Here is a 14,935-nt window from a genome sequence, read left to right on the forward strand (position 1 = left end):
TTAAGCAGGTGTATTGAGACTACCAGGAACAAAGAAAAGGAAAGAAGTGAAAGGTCAAGCTTCAGATTCTAGAGGAAAAGACAGATGACAGAGGAGCGGCCCGAGTGTGGGTGGGGGACGCGGCACGTGGAGAAGAAGAGACACGCTCGAAACAGGAGTGGCAGGCCTGCCAGCCTGCTCATGGGCCAGAGTTTGTTTGGATTTTAAAAATGATCGAATGCTATTTCCAAGAAGCAGAGTAAAATGACTCATGAAGGTTCAGATAAAGATTTAGGAAACAACAGACCAGTGAACAGTGATGAGGAGGCCCGGGGAGGCTCGTGGGATTAAGGGAGACACAGCTTCAAGAGACTCAGGAGGGATGAGGCCGGGGGAGTCCTGCAGGGGCCTCTTCCCACCTGAGAACGGAGCTCAGCTCAGTCGTGGCGGGGGCCTTGGCAGAGGGGGATGCCTGTGTGTGTCCGTGTGTGGAATCCAGGGTCCAGTGACTGGATTAGCTAGTTCCTGGATCAGGGTGCATGGGGCCTTGCATCAGAAGAGCCCTGGGCGTGGACACTTAGTCATACCGAGGGCAATTTAGGCCATTCGACCTCAGCCCACTCACCCGGGCAGTGCACACGTGGCTCTTCTGTCCTGGGTGCCCCCACAGCACGCGTGTGACAGGCAAGGTGCTGCCCTCCAGCCTGGTGTGCATGGGACGCTGCGATCACCTCTGTGGGGTGCTGCTCCCCAGAGGGGCTCACATCTCCGAGGTCGGTGGTGCCCACCTGCAGCCCGAATGGCGTCCCCACTGCCCCTGGGGACCCGACCCCGTCTGCTCTGCACTGCTCTGTGGGCACAAAGCCACATGTCAGTGGTGGCTCGGCCAGGGACAAGTCACAGGGCCTTCTCCTGACTGAGCCACCTGGCCTCTGTCTTCCAGGGAGACACTGGGCCACAAGGCTTCCCAGGAACCCCAGGAGATGTGGGCCCCAAGGGCGAGAAGGTGAGTGGTAACCAGGATGGGTGTGGGGGGCGTGTGCTGTTCTCCACCCTGACCCAAGGTGGGAGCGTGCACCCTGGTATAACTGGGTCTTCCGTTCACAGGGGGATCCTGGAGTTGGACCGAGGGGACCTCCAGGACCCCAGGGGCCTCCAGGGCCCCCAGGGCCCTCCTTCAAACCAGACAGGCTGGTGAGTCCTGCTTCTCCCACCTCAAGGTCGGCCCTGTCCCAGCAGAGGTGCCTCCTGCCCACCTGCAGACCTCAGCTTCCTGAGGCCATGCTGCTCAATCCGGACCTGGCCTCCCCGGGGCGTCCAGGCCCGGAGACTCAGCTCCTGCCCCCATGGGGGTCGTTATGCAGTGGGGCTGGGGGTCAGCAGGAAAGTCCTACATGACTGTCAGTGAGGGGCCATGCTTGGGGAAGCCCAGCTCTGGCCAGGCTGCTGCCTCACCAGTGACTGGAGCTGTACGGCCTGGGCCCCTTCAGACTCGGTCTCTCTCCTCAGACCTTCATCGACATGGAGGGGTCTGGTTTTGGTGGCGACCTGGAGAGCATCCGCGTGAGTGTCCCTTGGCTGTGGTGGCCGCGACTCAGCTGTCCCCAAGCACCAGTGGAACCTGTGATGCGGTGTGAGGCCTGGCAGGGCGCCCTGCGGCCGGTGCTGTGTGCAGTGACCGTGCTGTGTTTTCCATGTCCAGGGCCCTCGCGGCTTCCCTGGCCCCCCGGGGCCGCCTGGCGTCCCAGGCCTGCCAGGAGAGCCAGGCCGCTTCGGGATGAACAGCTCGGACGTCCCTGGACCCGCAGGCCTGCCCGGCGTGCCTGGGAGGGATGGGCCACCTGGGCTTCCGGGGCCCCCGGTAAGCCTGCCTCCCCTCACCTGCCCTTGTTTGCGTCCAGGCTGCAAGGCACAGTGAATGTGGGCACACGTCCCCGTCAACAGCTCTGTGCTCCCCACCCCCCACATCCTCCTGGGGGGCTCCTTTCTCTGGGCCCTCCTGGGTGGGAGGGGCCTGAGTGGGCAGCCCCGTGGTTCTGGGTGCCGAGCTGCAGGTGACCGTATGCAAGGCCGCGCACCTCCCTGGCCACACACGCAGGTCAGCTGGCCTGGCAGAGGCCATTTCCAGGGGTTACTCTCATGGGGCAGGAGTGGGCCCTACTGCCCAGAGAGCAGGGGGCCAGGAGGGGCCCATGTTTGGCCGGTTCGCTGTGCACAGGGCCTCCAGTATTCCACTGCCTCGGCCCCCAAAACAGGGCACACCGCGCCGTGGCCAGGCGGGGGCCCGGGGGTGTTGCTGTTGAGGCTGGGTCACAGGAACCAGATGTGTGCAGCCTGATGGTCGCCAGAAATGTGCTCAGGACAGAGTTGACAGTGTCTTGTTGTTGTCCTGCAGAAGGCCTGAGGACCTTTTGCGAAGAGTTCCAGCAGCCCAAGCTCAGCCCGTGAGGCTGCCCCTTCCCTGTGGGGCTGGCGGCCCTGCTTATCCTCCAGAATTTGACTGACAGTGGAAGAAATAAATAAAAACCTGATCAAAGTTATTCAAGTGCCCTCAACTGTGCTCCATGGGTGGGTCTCCCGAGAACGTGGCCAGGAGTGTCTCAGATGTTGTCCAGGAAACCTGTGAACACGCAGATAGTCATCTGCTGAACCGTGAATTATTTTCGGTGACTGAATTTCATCTGCCCACACTCTGCTCCTCTCTCCCCAGGGACCCCCAGGTACTCCAGGAAAAGACGGACAACCAGGACTGAATGGACAGAAAGGCAGCCTCGTAAGTCCCTCTCCCGGCGCCCAGGGTGCTGACCTAGCTCCATAGCGTGTGGGTGTTTGGATGGCAATGCCCCAGGTCACCAGAGAGGAGGAATGCCGCACAGTGGGGAGGCCAGGGGCTTTAGGGCTTCAGTCCACCTGGGAGCTGTGTTATCACAGCCTGACAGCCGGGGAGCCCTGGGTTCTCTCACTGGCTGAGAACCGGCTGCTGGTGCTGCTGCTGTTGCTGCTAAGTCGCGTCAGTCGTGTCCGACTCTGTGCGACCCCACAGACGGCAGCCCACCAGGCTCCTCCATCCCTGGGATTCTCCAGGCAAGAATACTGGAATGGGTTGCCATTTCCTCCTCCAGTGCATGAAAGTGAAAAGTGAAAGTGAAGTCGCTCAGTCATGTCCGACTCTTCGCGACCCCATGGGCTGCAGCCTACCAGGCTCCTCCATCCATGGGGTTTCCCAGGCAAGAGTACTGGAGTGGGGTGCCATTGCCTTCTTCGACCGGCTGCTGGGGCTCCTGTAAAAACCCAGGCCCTTGTTCATGTTATGTACTCATGACAGTGATTGGCCTAAGGGTTTTGAAGAATGTTGACGCTTTACTTGGTTTGAACATTTTATTTCAAGTTTGTATTTTGGTTGCATTAGTAACAGAGAAACTTAAAGGCTGCACAAAACTGTAACTGGGCCTGTGGTTTCCACGTGGCTTTGGGGGGTGGATCCAGGGAGGAGCCCACACAGTCATATGGAGACGACGCTCCCCACGATCCTTCCTGAGAACCCGGCTGTCTGAGGCTCAGCAAAGGAGCTGGTGTTAGGGAAACCCTCTGTGCTCAGAGTTCTTCAGCTACTGAGCTGGACGGACTCTCCTCCTGGGTGTGGAGGGGGGGTGGTGTTCACCACTGGGCAGCAAGGTCACCTCTGCCCCCTCCAGGACTGAGCCTCCCCTGGAGCCTCCATTCCCACCTGAAATGGGTGGGGGGGGACAATGGCAGGAAGAGCCAGGGTTGCGCGAGGACAACGAGGAGACCCTGGAAGTTTTAGAGGAAGTCAGTGGGCTGGGATGAAGCTCCTGGTCCGACTGTGGAGTAACTGCTCTCTCCTCCTGCAGGGTGAGGCGGGCACCCCAGGACCCAAGGTACAGATGAAGCCTGGGGCTGCTGTTCTACCTGAGTGGGATATGCCTGGGCAAGGGTGCGGGTTGGGGGCACGGCGGCTGGGAGAGTCAACCCCCAGGCACTGACTGTGGGGTCCAGCCCTGAACCACCCGGCAGCAGGTGCCATGTTTGTCCTGCAAGACCATTTCCACCCAAGCTCTAGTCTAGGGATGGCATGAGAGCAGATGTGCTCAGGAGCTGGTAACCCAGCCAAACCCATGAGATGGGGGCTGCAGGGGGAGGGGTTGCAGGGGGGATGGGGCCTGTGGGGGGAGGAGCTGCAGCAGGGAGGGGGCTTCAGAGGAGAGGGGGCTGCTTCTGGACTCCAGTGTGTCCAGAGCAGGTCCCTAGTGCTCTCACACACAGCTGGTCCCAGGGGAGTCCACACCCCCATGGCCACATATGCCCCCCTCCCTGAGGCCCCAGCCCATCCGTGAGCTGGACCAGTGGGCACTGACCCACAGCCTCCCCAGGTGTGAGCGCCTGTCCCCAGGATGCTGCTTAGATGGTGAAGCTCTAGGCCCATCCACTGGGGAAACCTGTGGGGAGCAGGGGAGGATGGCGGTGGGATTGGGAAGTGATTAGACGGTCAGGAGGAGCCTGGAGGGAGGGATGGGTTTCAAAATGGAAGTGCAGGTGTGTAAACATACACACACACACATGCATGCACAAATACAGGCTTCAGCGATAACCAGGAAAAGCTGGTGAGGTTTCCAGGGAGGGGAAAGGCTCAGCCAGGGGTGAAGTTCAGCAGAGATGAGGTCAGGTCCACTGTAGCTGAGACCCCAGGCCCTAGAGCTAGATGCTCGGGTGCGGGGGCCACTCGGACTTGAGAGCACATGTGAGCATCTAGAGCGAGATGCAGGAGCTCCAATGGCTGCCCCCAGCCTCCCCCGAGATAGCTGGGTACTCCCCCGCCTGCTCCTTCTAGTGGAGCCTCCCCTTCTAGCATGCTGAGCTCTGAGGGCCTGGAGGAGCGTCTCAGGCACTGTCTGGGACTCTGACTCGGTGGTAGTTCCATGTTAAGTGGACAGGGTCTCATGGAGTCAGCACAAAGGTGCCATGGGGTTTGCGCAGCCCCTGCTGGGCTGTTTGTCCCCTGGCTTTTCAGAGTAAAGCATATGCAGGATGAGGCCAGGGTACCAGAATGCTGGGGTGCCTGGGGTTTAGCGACACCCAGAGCTGAGGGTGACAACTTTCTCCACCTGCACAGGGAAGCAAGGGAGACCCTGGCCCCATCGGCGCTCCTGGGGAGCACGGCCTGGCAGGAGCCCCCGGACCCGCAGGCCCACCAGGGCCCCCGGGCCCCCCCGGGCCCCCAGGCCCAGGACTTGCCGCAGGGTTTGTGAGTACCTGCTGCCCCTGGCTCCCCATGCCGCCGGACGCCCACCCAGACTGGCCCTGCTGGAGCCAAAGCGGCACCACCCCTACCTGGGCTCTTCTCAGCGGGCGGGGGCGGAGTCTTCCTGGGGGGCCCCTGGCCGTGTCACCCAGGACAGGCGGGTTGGCCTCAGAGTGTGGAAGGGGGGACATTTGTTGCCCAGCGTGTCTGGGATCCCGGGACCCCCACCCGGCAGGAGCCCTACAACAGGTGACCCCTGCCTGAGAATCCACGCCCTGAGGGCCCCTGTATCCTCCTCCAGGATGACATGGAAGGCTCCGGGAGCCCCTTCTGGTCAACAGCCCGAGGTGCCAACGGGCTGCAGGTAAGCGCCAGAGCTGGGCTTGGTCAGCTTGGGGACAGGACTTCCTGGGGGCAGGGCGTCCCTGGGACTGGCCTCTGGTGAGGACCAGGAGCAGCCCCATGAGCTGCCTACATCCAGGACACTGTCCACCTCAGGCCACTAGGGGAGGGAGTTAAGTCTCCAGTATGAGAAGTGCCACTGGTGCTTGAGCTGAATGACCACATGGCAGGCTGGGCCCTAGAGATGGCTCTTCCTAGAAATGCCCACTCATGTCTCCTTATGACTCTAACTTTGCTGCACGTTTTTTACCTGAGCAGAACTTTAATTAAATAAGGATGGGGCCAGTCCTATGATATTTCATCTCGTTGTGCCATCAATGTGTGCCATGGTCAGGATCAGGTCCAGCTGAAAGCCTGGTGTCCAGAGATACCAAGGCCTAGACCAGATGGATGTGCAAGGGGCTCATCCAGGGGACAGGACACCTGGGATGGGCAGAGAAGGGGCTCCCTTCCCTCAGGAGCCCAAGGGGCCAACACAGACCCCACTGCGGATGCTTAGGGGGCCTGGAACCAGTGTCCAGCTGAGCCCTTGGAGTCTCATCCCAGCGAGGGGGTGGCGGGTCAGGCCTCCTGCACTGGGCATCACCGCTTGAGGGTCCTCACTTGGACAGAAACTTACTGGGGAGTAGAACAGTGTTGCCCTTTAAGTTGGTACCTTCCCCTTTGTGCGGCAGAGAGGCTTAGTTTGGGGCGGTAGTGGTTGGCTGCCTTGGCATCACGTGAAATGTGAGCCGAGGTGACCAGGCAGGGTCGCAGGGGCTGGGGTCCCCTCTTTAGGTCCAGGAACAGAGCTGCAGTGCCCCTTGACCCTGGAGGGGTCTGTGGGCAGTTCCATGGCCTCAGTGATGGAGACCCTGGAGTGAGGTTGAACCAGCCAGTTGGATAGCAGCGTTGTTTCTCGTGAATAAAGTTCAAGTCTCTTTGTGTTGGGGTGACTCAACGCTCGTCATCTGCAGGGCACCACACGGTGCCAAGAACAGGCCACTTCTGGGAGTATGGGGCTGTGCAGGTCCCTGCTGACAAATGCCATTTTCCTTCATGTTTGTTAAAAGTTGTGAGCACAGGAGGGGCTGGTTTTCTTGTGGGGAAAGGCCGCACCCTCAGGGGCAGGAGCAGCCCTGACTGGGCCCTGTTCCTTCTCTGCCCCCCACAGGGACTGCCTGGCACACCCGGAGTCAAGGTCAGTGAGAGATCTGTTAGCCTGGGGGTGCTTGCTGCTGCCAGGAGCTACTGCTCAGTGGCCTGGAGTTCCTTGTGGGGAATTTACAAAATATAAGAAAATCTAATGGGGAAGTGGTGCCCAGGGCTGGGGCAGGGGGCAGTGGTCCTGCCATCTTTCTGACTGCGGGGATCCAGATCCTTTGCTCCACATGTCCGAGGTCTGTGCCAATGGAGGGGAGAGGGAGTGGGGCTCAGGGAAGGAGCCCCCAGCCCGGGGCAGTGGGTGGCGCTGGGCAGAACCTGGCTGCTTCTCTCGGTCATCCTCACTTGGCTCTGCTCCCTCTTTCTGTCCCTGGAGGACAGCGGCCCCCCGCCCCCCACCCCCCACACTCAAGCCTTCCTGGCTGTGCAGGGTCCACTAAGTGTCAGCTCCAACCTGCCACCCAGTCCCTTGGAGCATTCTGCTTTGATTTGCAAGCCTTTGGGACAGTTCAAAGAATTGCTTTTTAAGGAGGATGCAATTCTTACCTTTCTAAAGCTGTGACAGTCCCCTGAGTGCGGCTGCTCTTCAGGGGGGCGCAGTGGCCTGGTTTGCCTCACCATCCAGGCTGGGACTCCGCGTGTGGAGGGCACAGAGTCCCAGCCCTCAGATCTGAGCTAGGGCTGCAGTCTGCGGCCATCTGAGTGGTTCCCTGGAGGAGGGGTGGGTGCCGCCCAGAGGGTGGGCAGTGCTCGGAACCCCACAAAACCCTTTTTCCACTTCAGGGGGATCCTGGAGCCATGGGGCCACCAGGGACCAAGGTAAGAACGTTTCCTCTGGATCAGGAAATCCACAGTTAGCAGCCCTGGTCTGGGGACAGGAAGGGGTCCCCAGGCTGAGGTCAGGGCTTGGCTGGTCCACACCAGGCCCAGCATCATCCTCCCACCACCCCTATCCCCACCGCCTTCAGGTCCCCCAGGTTTTCCCTCCCATCACAGCTCTGCCATAGAGGCCTCTGACCCCTGCCCCCACAGTGCTCCCGGGGAGGCCCCTAGAAACCACGGCCTGGCCAGCTCCCAGACACTGTGGCTCCCAGACACCGTGGCTCCCAGAAAGAGTGTCCACTGGGCCCTGGCTGACATGTATGCTGTCCTTATGTCCCTGCAGGGAGAAGTTGGAGCAGACGGAGCACCTGGGTTTCCTGGCCTCCCGGGCAGAGAGGGTGCAGCTGGACCCCAGGTAAGTGACTGCGGGGTCGACACCCCCAAATTTGCCACACAGGGATGAAAGCTGGCGCCCCAGCGTGTATCTCAGTGTCCCCATGGGGACCGGAGACCCCAGCTCCATGGGACGTGAGTTGGGAGTCCAGGCTGCCAGAGGGGTTTCCTGCATAGCTAACACCCCACCCCAGGCCCCACGTGGTCAGTGAAGAAACACTCCATGTCTTCACTCAAGGCCAGTCCCAGAGGCCCGAAGTCTCCAGGATGTGGGGCCCATGTTCTGTTTATGATAAACTATTTCCTTCTGTCTTCACAGGGACCAAAAGGAGAAAAAGGGACTCAGGGAGAGAAGGTGAGTGTGACGGTTGTGGGGATTGATGGACGGGTTGGCCGGTACATAGCGGGAGCAGGGCTGCTGTCCTCTGCCCCATGCCCACCAACGTGGCCTTGGGGACTTGGGGTGGGGATCCAGGCTCAGAGCCTGCCCTGCCTGGGGGGGCACTCGAGACCACTGTGCTCAGCCCCCAGGCACCTCCTCATACCCTGTGGGCACCGGGAGCCCTCCCAAGTGCCAGCTGGGCTGCAGTTCACCCCCCCACAGGAAACGCATGTGTGGATCACTGGCTTTCTCTTCCAGGGAGACCCAGGGAAGGATGGAGTGGGGCAGCCAGGACTCCCAGGACCCCCCGGACCCCCAGGGCCTGTCGTCTACGTGTCGGAGCAGGACGTAAGAACTTTCATGGGTGGGCACACTCTCTGCCTGGACTCCCAGGGCTGGTTGCGCTCATCAGAGCCACCAGTCTTCCCCGTGGGACAACCCCCAGAGACACGGGGCCCCATTCTGCTGGTTCCACGGGGCTTCTCGGGTGGAGGTCGGGCCTTCCAGAGCTGCCCCCGGCTCGTGCTGTTTGTCTGCATGTCACCCCAGGCTAGGGCACATGTCTGCATGTGACATGTCCCCCCAGGCTGGGGCACTGTCACCCGGTCCCAGGGTCCCGGGCAGATTCTTGGTGCGGGAGGCAGGCTCCCAGAGGTGGAAGGGGCTTCACTTCTCATCTCAGGGACCTCAGGAGGATTTCCTTCACTCTGACTCTCTGTGGGTCTCTGTGGCTAACGTCACGGTGCGGGGGTGTGAGTTTTCATAGTAAACGTGGTACTTTTCCTTCTTTCTCCGTGGTTCTGCCAACCTGTGGACAGAGAATGCTGGCGAGCATTCCGGGCCCCGAGGTACACACACCCCAGGATGGGCTGGGCGTGGGCGGCCTCTCCAGGGGAGTCCTGACTGTCCTCTCTCTGCAGGGCCGCGCGGGCTTCGCTGGCTTCCCTGTGAGTACCTCCGGAGGGGCGTGAGGCCTCCCAGTGCTGGGGGTGGGGGGAGCCCATGAAGCCGAGGACCTGGAGCAGGAGCCCCCGTCTGGCCAGAGGTCTCAGGCGGGCATCTGGGGCTTGGCTGTGAGTCACTGATCCAGAGCAGGGGCGTTCGGGCAGCCCTCTGTGTCTCCCCACAGGGACCAGCCGGGCCAAAGGGAGACCTGGGCGCCAAAGGCCAGCAGGGCATCCCGGGACCCAAGGTGAGGAGCCCCAAGGGGCTGTCTGGGGTCACTGGGTGACTGCTGGGGGGCAGGCCTGGGGATGGGGGGCTGTGCCTGGTGGATTCCCTCTGGTTATTTCCCTGGACCAGTGGAGGCCCCACTCATGGCTCCCTGTCCTTGGGTGTCGAGTTGGTGCCAAGGGGAGTCTACAGGGGGCTGCGAGACCCATTCTTCCCTGAGCTGGCCTTCTGACCTGCCACTGCATTCCAGGGTGAGAAGGGAGAGCCGGGCACGTTCTTTGGCCCCGACGGCAGAGCACTGACCACCACCCAGAAAGGAGCCAAGGTGAGGGGTGTCTGGGTGAGCACAAGGCTTTGTCCAAGCTGGGGCAGTGGGCTGGGGCCATGGAGATGGCACAGAGGAGTGTCCTCCTAAGGGGGCAGGTCCTGCCTGTGCATGGGAGCCTCTCCAGGTCAGCTTCCAGAAAGTTCTGCAGCCTGGGTCCCTCGCCCATCCGTTTGCTCCTCTCCCACCAACCTGCTGGGAGTGTCCTCAGGGCCCCCAAAACCTAAACCTCAGCTCAGCCTTGGCCTGGCTGGCCTTTTGTCTTCTGCCCATCAGCTGAACCCACCTTGCAGAGGGGCTGGGGGCTCTCGGGGGCCTTGTTTCTTGGTCTCGGCCTCACCCCTGGGAGCTGCACCCCATGCAGTGCCTGGCTGGCCCTCAGCCTCTGGAGGCATCACCACTAGGGCTGGGGTCCAGGCTTCCTTCCTCAGGAGGGAGCCAAGAATGGCTGGGCTCAGGAGTAGGTCCCTTGGGGAGACTGTGCCCTGCGTCTCCTGCTCCCAGCAGGTGACCCCCAGCCCTGGGGAGAGCTGGACCCAGACCAGCAGCTAGTGGGGACAGGCCTACAGGGGGGCCTGCAAACCCCAGCCTGGACTGCAGGGCAGGCCCCCCAAGCTTCAGGACCCCTGGCGTGTGCCCTGTGCATGTGCCCAGGACACAACCCCCAGCCCACAGCCCCCTCCCTCTAGTTCTTTCCTTCCCTTCCTGGGCTCCACTATGGGCATTCAGACGGACACAGGGACCCCTTGGGGCTGCCTGCTGGGGGGTGACCTGAGGCCACTTAACGGTGCCTCTGATTTTCTGTTCAGGGTGAGCCCGGCTTCCGAGGACCCCCGGTGAGTAGACCAGGCTTCCCCAAAGTGCACACACTTGCTCTGGGTGTGAAAGGACACGGGAGGCTGCGGAGGGCACTGCTGCCTGCCTGATTGCTGAGTGGGTGGGAAGCCGAGCCGGCTGCACCTCTGAATGGGGGCGGGTGTTAGGAGGGAGGCCCCAGAGGGGGCTCTGGTTCCTGCCCACCTGAAACCTGGTCTCCGCCTCCCTGCACAGGGTCCATACGGGCGGCCCGGGCACAAGGGAGAGATCGGATTCCCTGGACGGCCGGTAGGTCCCTGGGTCTAATGCCAGGTGTGGGCATCAGCCCAGCCCGTGCGGAGAATGGGCCCAGAGTGGAGTGGATTACAGCCCCATTGCTTCCCTTCCCCTGGAGACCACCCACCCTCAAGCATGGCTCTCTCTAGCCCTCCTCACAGGCAGCTCGGGCCCCAGAGGGACAGACACCCTGAGGAGGGCCTGGGTGGGGACAGGAGCTGCTGGGCCAGCACCCCAGGGCCCACGGCAGCAGTGCTGGCCAGTGCCCTGCAGCCCCCCACCCACTATGCTCTGCCGCAGGGGCGTCCCGGGATGAATGGACTGAAAGGGGAGAAGGGGGAGCCGGGGGACGCCAGCATGGGATTCGCCACGAGGGTGAGTGTCCGATGAGGCGTGCAAGGCGGGGCGGGGGCAGACAGGCCAGGGGGCCTGGTCTCAGAGCTTGGGTCTCAGAGCTCAACCCTGGGAGGCTTCTGAGTGGCCTCGAAGTGTGACCATGGACATGCAGAGCCTCAAGAACACACATATATGCATACACACACAGGAGCCAAGGCCACGGAACAACACGGTTTTCTCGGATGGGCCTGCAGGCCCCGTGGGCTCTGGGGTGGGCACTTCCTGCCTATGGGGCTACAGTTTCTGCTGCCTTTTGAGCCCAGGGTCATGGATCGGTAAGGTCGCCAGTTAGGCCTTGTGTCATCTCCATCTGAGATGCACCATCGAGATGCAAGACCCATTTCGGACCCATCTGGGCTCCTAGTGAACCCGTGGCCACTCAGTGCTTTTCCCTGGACCCCCTCCCTCCCATCCCGGTCACAGCCTGGCCGAGCAGTGTGGGCTCCTGGGGGCGGCGGTTGAGGCCTCTGCTCTTCTGGTGTCTCTGTCACCACCATGTCGTCATCCTGCCACCGCCTCCTCGTGGACCAAACCTTGGTGGACATTTCATGAAGACTTAGAATGCAGGGCAGCGACCTGCCGGAGCTCCATGATGGAAGGGGACAGTCACTTCTGTCCAGGAGGAGGTTGGGGGCTGTCCAATCCTTCCTGCGGTTCTGAGTCCCCAAGACAGAGCTCCAGCCGCTGTGCGCTTGCCCTGGTCAGCGAGTCCAGTGGGACTGGCTGCTTCATGGACCTGAGCTCGCGCCTCTGTTCTGCTTCAGCCCTCCCTCCTCAGCCACAGGGTGGGTGCAAAGGTGCCCAAGGGGCTGGGAGAGGGTGCACATGAGGTCCTAGGATCGTGTGCCCCGGTACCTTCATCACTCAGGCTGGTCCTTTGTCAAATGAGCCCTTTCGGAACAGGCACTTCTGATGCTAAATGAATGGACTGTCTTTCCTCTTTCCATGAATGGGTGACTGAATGGAGAGTCACGTTCATGCAACACGAGTGAAACACGCGGGCGCTGGCCTCGTGTGCTCCCTCTGACCCCGGAGACACACGGCCGACCTTCAAGCTGGCAGTGTCTGAGTTATGTCTGAGGTTGTGTCCAGCCAAGATGGCTGCTCACACGCCTCCCGCCGGACGGTTTGAGCAGGACTGTCACGTGGGGATGGGAAGGGGATAGCCGTGACCACTGAGTAAACTGGGTACATTCGTGATTAGATGTTTTCTGACTTTACCATGATTTTCAGAAACGCTCCTGCCCATGTCTGCCATCCTGTCCAATGTCGGTGGCCTGTCTGGGAGTGTGACCAGAGCTTTCTCTTCCCCCATGCAGGGTCCACCTGGCCTGCCTGGGCCTCCGGGGCCCCCAGGACCTCCCGGGACTCCTGTCTATGACAGCAACGTGAGTCACCGAGACCCACTCTTCTCTACACACTCCTCCCCACACTCTTCTCTACACTGGCCTCCCTACCCCTCCCTGACCCCAGGGAGGTTGACCCCCAGGGAGGGTCTGAGCCCCAGGCAGGGGCAGGCCAAGCCATGACCTCTGTGTCCATGGTGGGGGTCCTTCTGGGAGGGGCAGTGGAACCCAGGTCCACCCGCCTTGTAGGCTGCACCTGGTGGGCAGTCAGTTAGAAGGCAAGGCCCCTGCCCCTGGGGGGAGGTGAAGGTGGGAAAAGGGAGTCCTCTCTGGATCTGGCCTCTTGAGCATGAACCCTGTGGTCCTGGGGTGTGGACACCCCCATTTCACAAGGTTCAGTGACGTGGGGCAGTCATGTCATGACCAGGGATCCAACCCCAAGTCCTGTACCCTCTCCCTGCCTCCTGCTTCTCTGTCCTGGGGAGAGGGTGTGGGGGACGGGGCCTGTGTGACCTCGCAGGGGCTTCCAGGGAATCTGGGCAGGGACCTCGGGTGGGTGGTGCCCTCAATTTCCAGGGCGCCTTCCTTGATGGCCAGCTTCAGCCCATTCTTCACAGGCATTTGTGGACTCTGGCCGCCCTGGACCCCCGGGATTGCCAGGTGAGGGGTCCTGGGGCCTCAGGGAGGGTAGGTCGGCCCCTCTGGCCACAACTCAAAGCAGCTCTCCTGGGGCGGCCCTCACGGGGAAGCTGGATGATCTGGGACTGCCAGCCCCAGTTGACCACGGCCCATTTATTGGGCTCCAGGGTTCCCCCCAGCACAGCCTTCCAGGAGGTCCAGCTGTGCAAAGGAGTGGACACCGAGCGGACACTGAGTGGCCACCTGCTGGCTTTCCACAGTCCAGGTCCAGCTCCTCATCCCAGCCCCTCCCAGCAGGGGTGATGTAGCCTCTGGGAGCAGAGGCTGCGGCCCCTGGGCCGTGACCACCAGGCACTGGGCTGCTCATGAGCTCTTGCTCTGAGAGTCCCCAGGTTGACACACTGCCCCCTCCCTGGCCCAGGCACATGGCGCCCCCCAGGGCCAGGCTGTATGTGCACAGGAGGCTGTCCTAGCGGCCTCTGTACACATTCAGTAACAGGCACTGGGGTCTCTGTCCCTCCAGGGCACCAGGGGCCTTTTGGACCCAAGGGTGAAAAAGGAGACGTGGGCCCGCCCGGACCACCAGGTGAGGGTGCTCTGAGCTGGGGGGCTGCGTGTGTGGTCTCCCGCCCGCCTCCTGGAGGAGGGAGGTCCCTCCTGGGTTCAGGGGCCCTGACGGGACGCCTGCTTTCCTGCGCAGCCTTGGGGCAGGGCTAGGGGAACAGGATTTCAGGGCTGAGGTGATGGCCAGGTAGGGGGTCCCCGCACCCACTCTTTGAGGAGCAGAACTGGGCCCCCACGTGAGCCTCCTGGGGAGACCCAGCATCCCCAGTGCACTGCAGGAGCCTTGTCTGCTCGGGTCCTCCAAAGGGGTGAAGCCCCAGCATCTCAACGTCCCCTGAGATGGCAAGAATCCCCAGCTGAATCCTGCTTCTTCAGCTGGGTGAAATCAGATCAAGTAGGCGCTAGGAGCAAGGTGGTCAAAAGCCAGGACAGCTGGACCCCTGGGCACTGCAGCCAAAGGGTTACCGAGGGCAGAGCTCTGGGGGAGGGGCAAGTTCAAGTTTGCCCTTCAAGCTGTCTGAAGCAGAAGCTAATCTTACTCTTGAGGAAGGTGAGCTCTTTGAGGGCCTGGGTTTCTTGAGGAAGAAGTGGGCAACATGGACAGGAGTTTCCAAGCTTGGACTTAACAGTGATGATGATGACTGGATGCGGAGGGGAGGCGATGCCAGCGCAGGGTGGAGCTGTGGACGAGAATAGGGCTTAACTGTCGGGCTGAAAACCACAGTCTCTGGATGTGAAGATTCTGTGTGACTTCAGCAGCTGGGACACAGAAGACAAGGGGAGGGGTCAGCGTGGAGCCCAGCTGAGGGAGGTCAGATGTGTGGGTGAGGACGCACGGGTCAGGCAAGGGGCAGACGGGGCAAAGAAGAGCACTTGAAGGCAGGGTGGCTGAGCTTCCAAACCAGGGAAGGGTTCAGGGTCGTGTTCATGCAGAGTCCACACGACCCACAGCTGATCCCTCATGAGGACGGGAGGAGCCAGAGGGTGCAGTTTTCAAGACGTTGGAAGAAATTAGCGGC

At 61.6% G+C, this 14,935-nt stretch overlaps 1 protein-coding gene across 29 annotated transcripts in view; it reads left to right on the forward strand.

Annotated features, from left to right (window-relative positions):
• COL18A1 (collagen type XVIII alpha 1 chain) overlaps positions 1-14,935 on the forward strand; it is a 94,413-nt gene that overhangs the window by 71,981 nt on the left and 7,497 nt on the right. For 6 of the 29 annotated variants that reach the window (XM_081574252.1, XM_081574246.1, XM_081574249.1 and 3 more), the window contains 23 exons: positions 923-985; positions 1,087-1,173; positions 1,489-1,542; positions 1,682-1,840; positions 2,690-2,752; positions 3,852-3,878; positions 5,111-5,242; positions 5,541-5,603; positions 6,795-6,821; positions 7,568-7,603; positions 7,950-8,021; positions 8,319-8,354; positions 8,640-8,729; positions 9,200-9,229; positions 9,302-9,328; positions 9,511-9,573; positions 9,805-9,879; positions 10,689-10,715; positions 10,930-10,983; positions 11,272-11,346; positions 12,687-12,755; positions 13,331-13,373; positions 13,876-13,938. In XM_081574252.1, coding sequence (XP_081430378.1) covers positions 923-985; positions 1,087-1,173; positions 1,489-1,542; positions 1,682-1,840; positions 2,690-2,752; positions 3,852-3,878; positions 5,111-5,242; positions 5,541-5,603; positions 6,795-6,821; positions 7,568-7,603; positions 7,950-8,021; positions 8,319-8,354; positions 8,640-8,729; positions 9,200-9,229; positions 9,302-9,328; positions 9,511-9,573; positions 9,805-9,879; positions 10,689-10,715; positions 10,930-10,983; positions 11,272-11,346; positions 12,687-12,755; positions 13,331-13,373; positions 13,876-13,938 — 1,435 coding nt within the window. Of the gene's footprint in view, positions 1-922; positions 986-1,086; positions 1,174-1,488; positions 1,543-1,681; positions 1,841-2,689; positions 2,753-3,851; positions 3,879-5,084; positions 5,243-5,540; positions 5,681-6,794; positions 6,849-7,531; positions 7,604-7,878; positions 8,022-8,318; positions 8,355-8,639; positions 8,730-9,199; positions 9,230-9,301; positions 9,329-9,476; positions 9,574-9,804; positions 9,895-10,688; positions 10,716-10,929; positions 10,984-11,271; positions 11,347-12,686; positions 12,756-13,330; positions 13,374-13,875; positions 13,939-14,935 lie in introns of all 29 variants that reach the window. The other 23 variants (XM_081574260.1, XM_081574261.1, XM_081574265.1 and 20 more) reach the window with 13 other exon arrangements.

This window comes from Giraffa tippelskirchi, chromosome 2 (genome assembly GCF_054371585.1).
Source record: "Giraffa tippelskirchi isolate mGirTip1 chromosome 2, T2T-mGirTip1v1.2.pri, whole genome shotgun sequence".
Taxonomy (NCBI): Eukaryota; Metazoa; Chordata; class Mammalia; order Artiodactyla; family Giraffidae; genus Giraffa; species Giraffa tippelskirchi.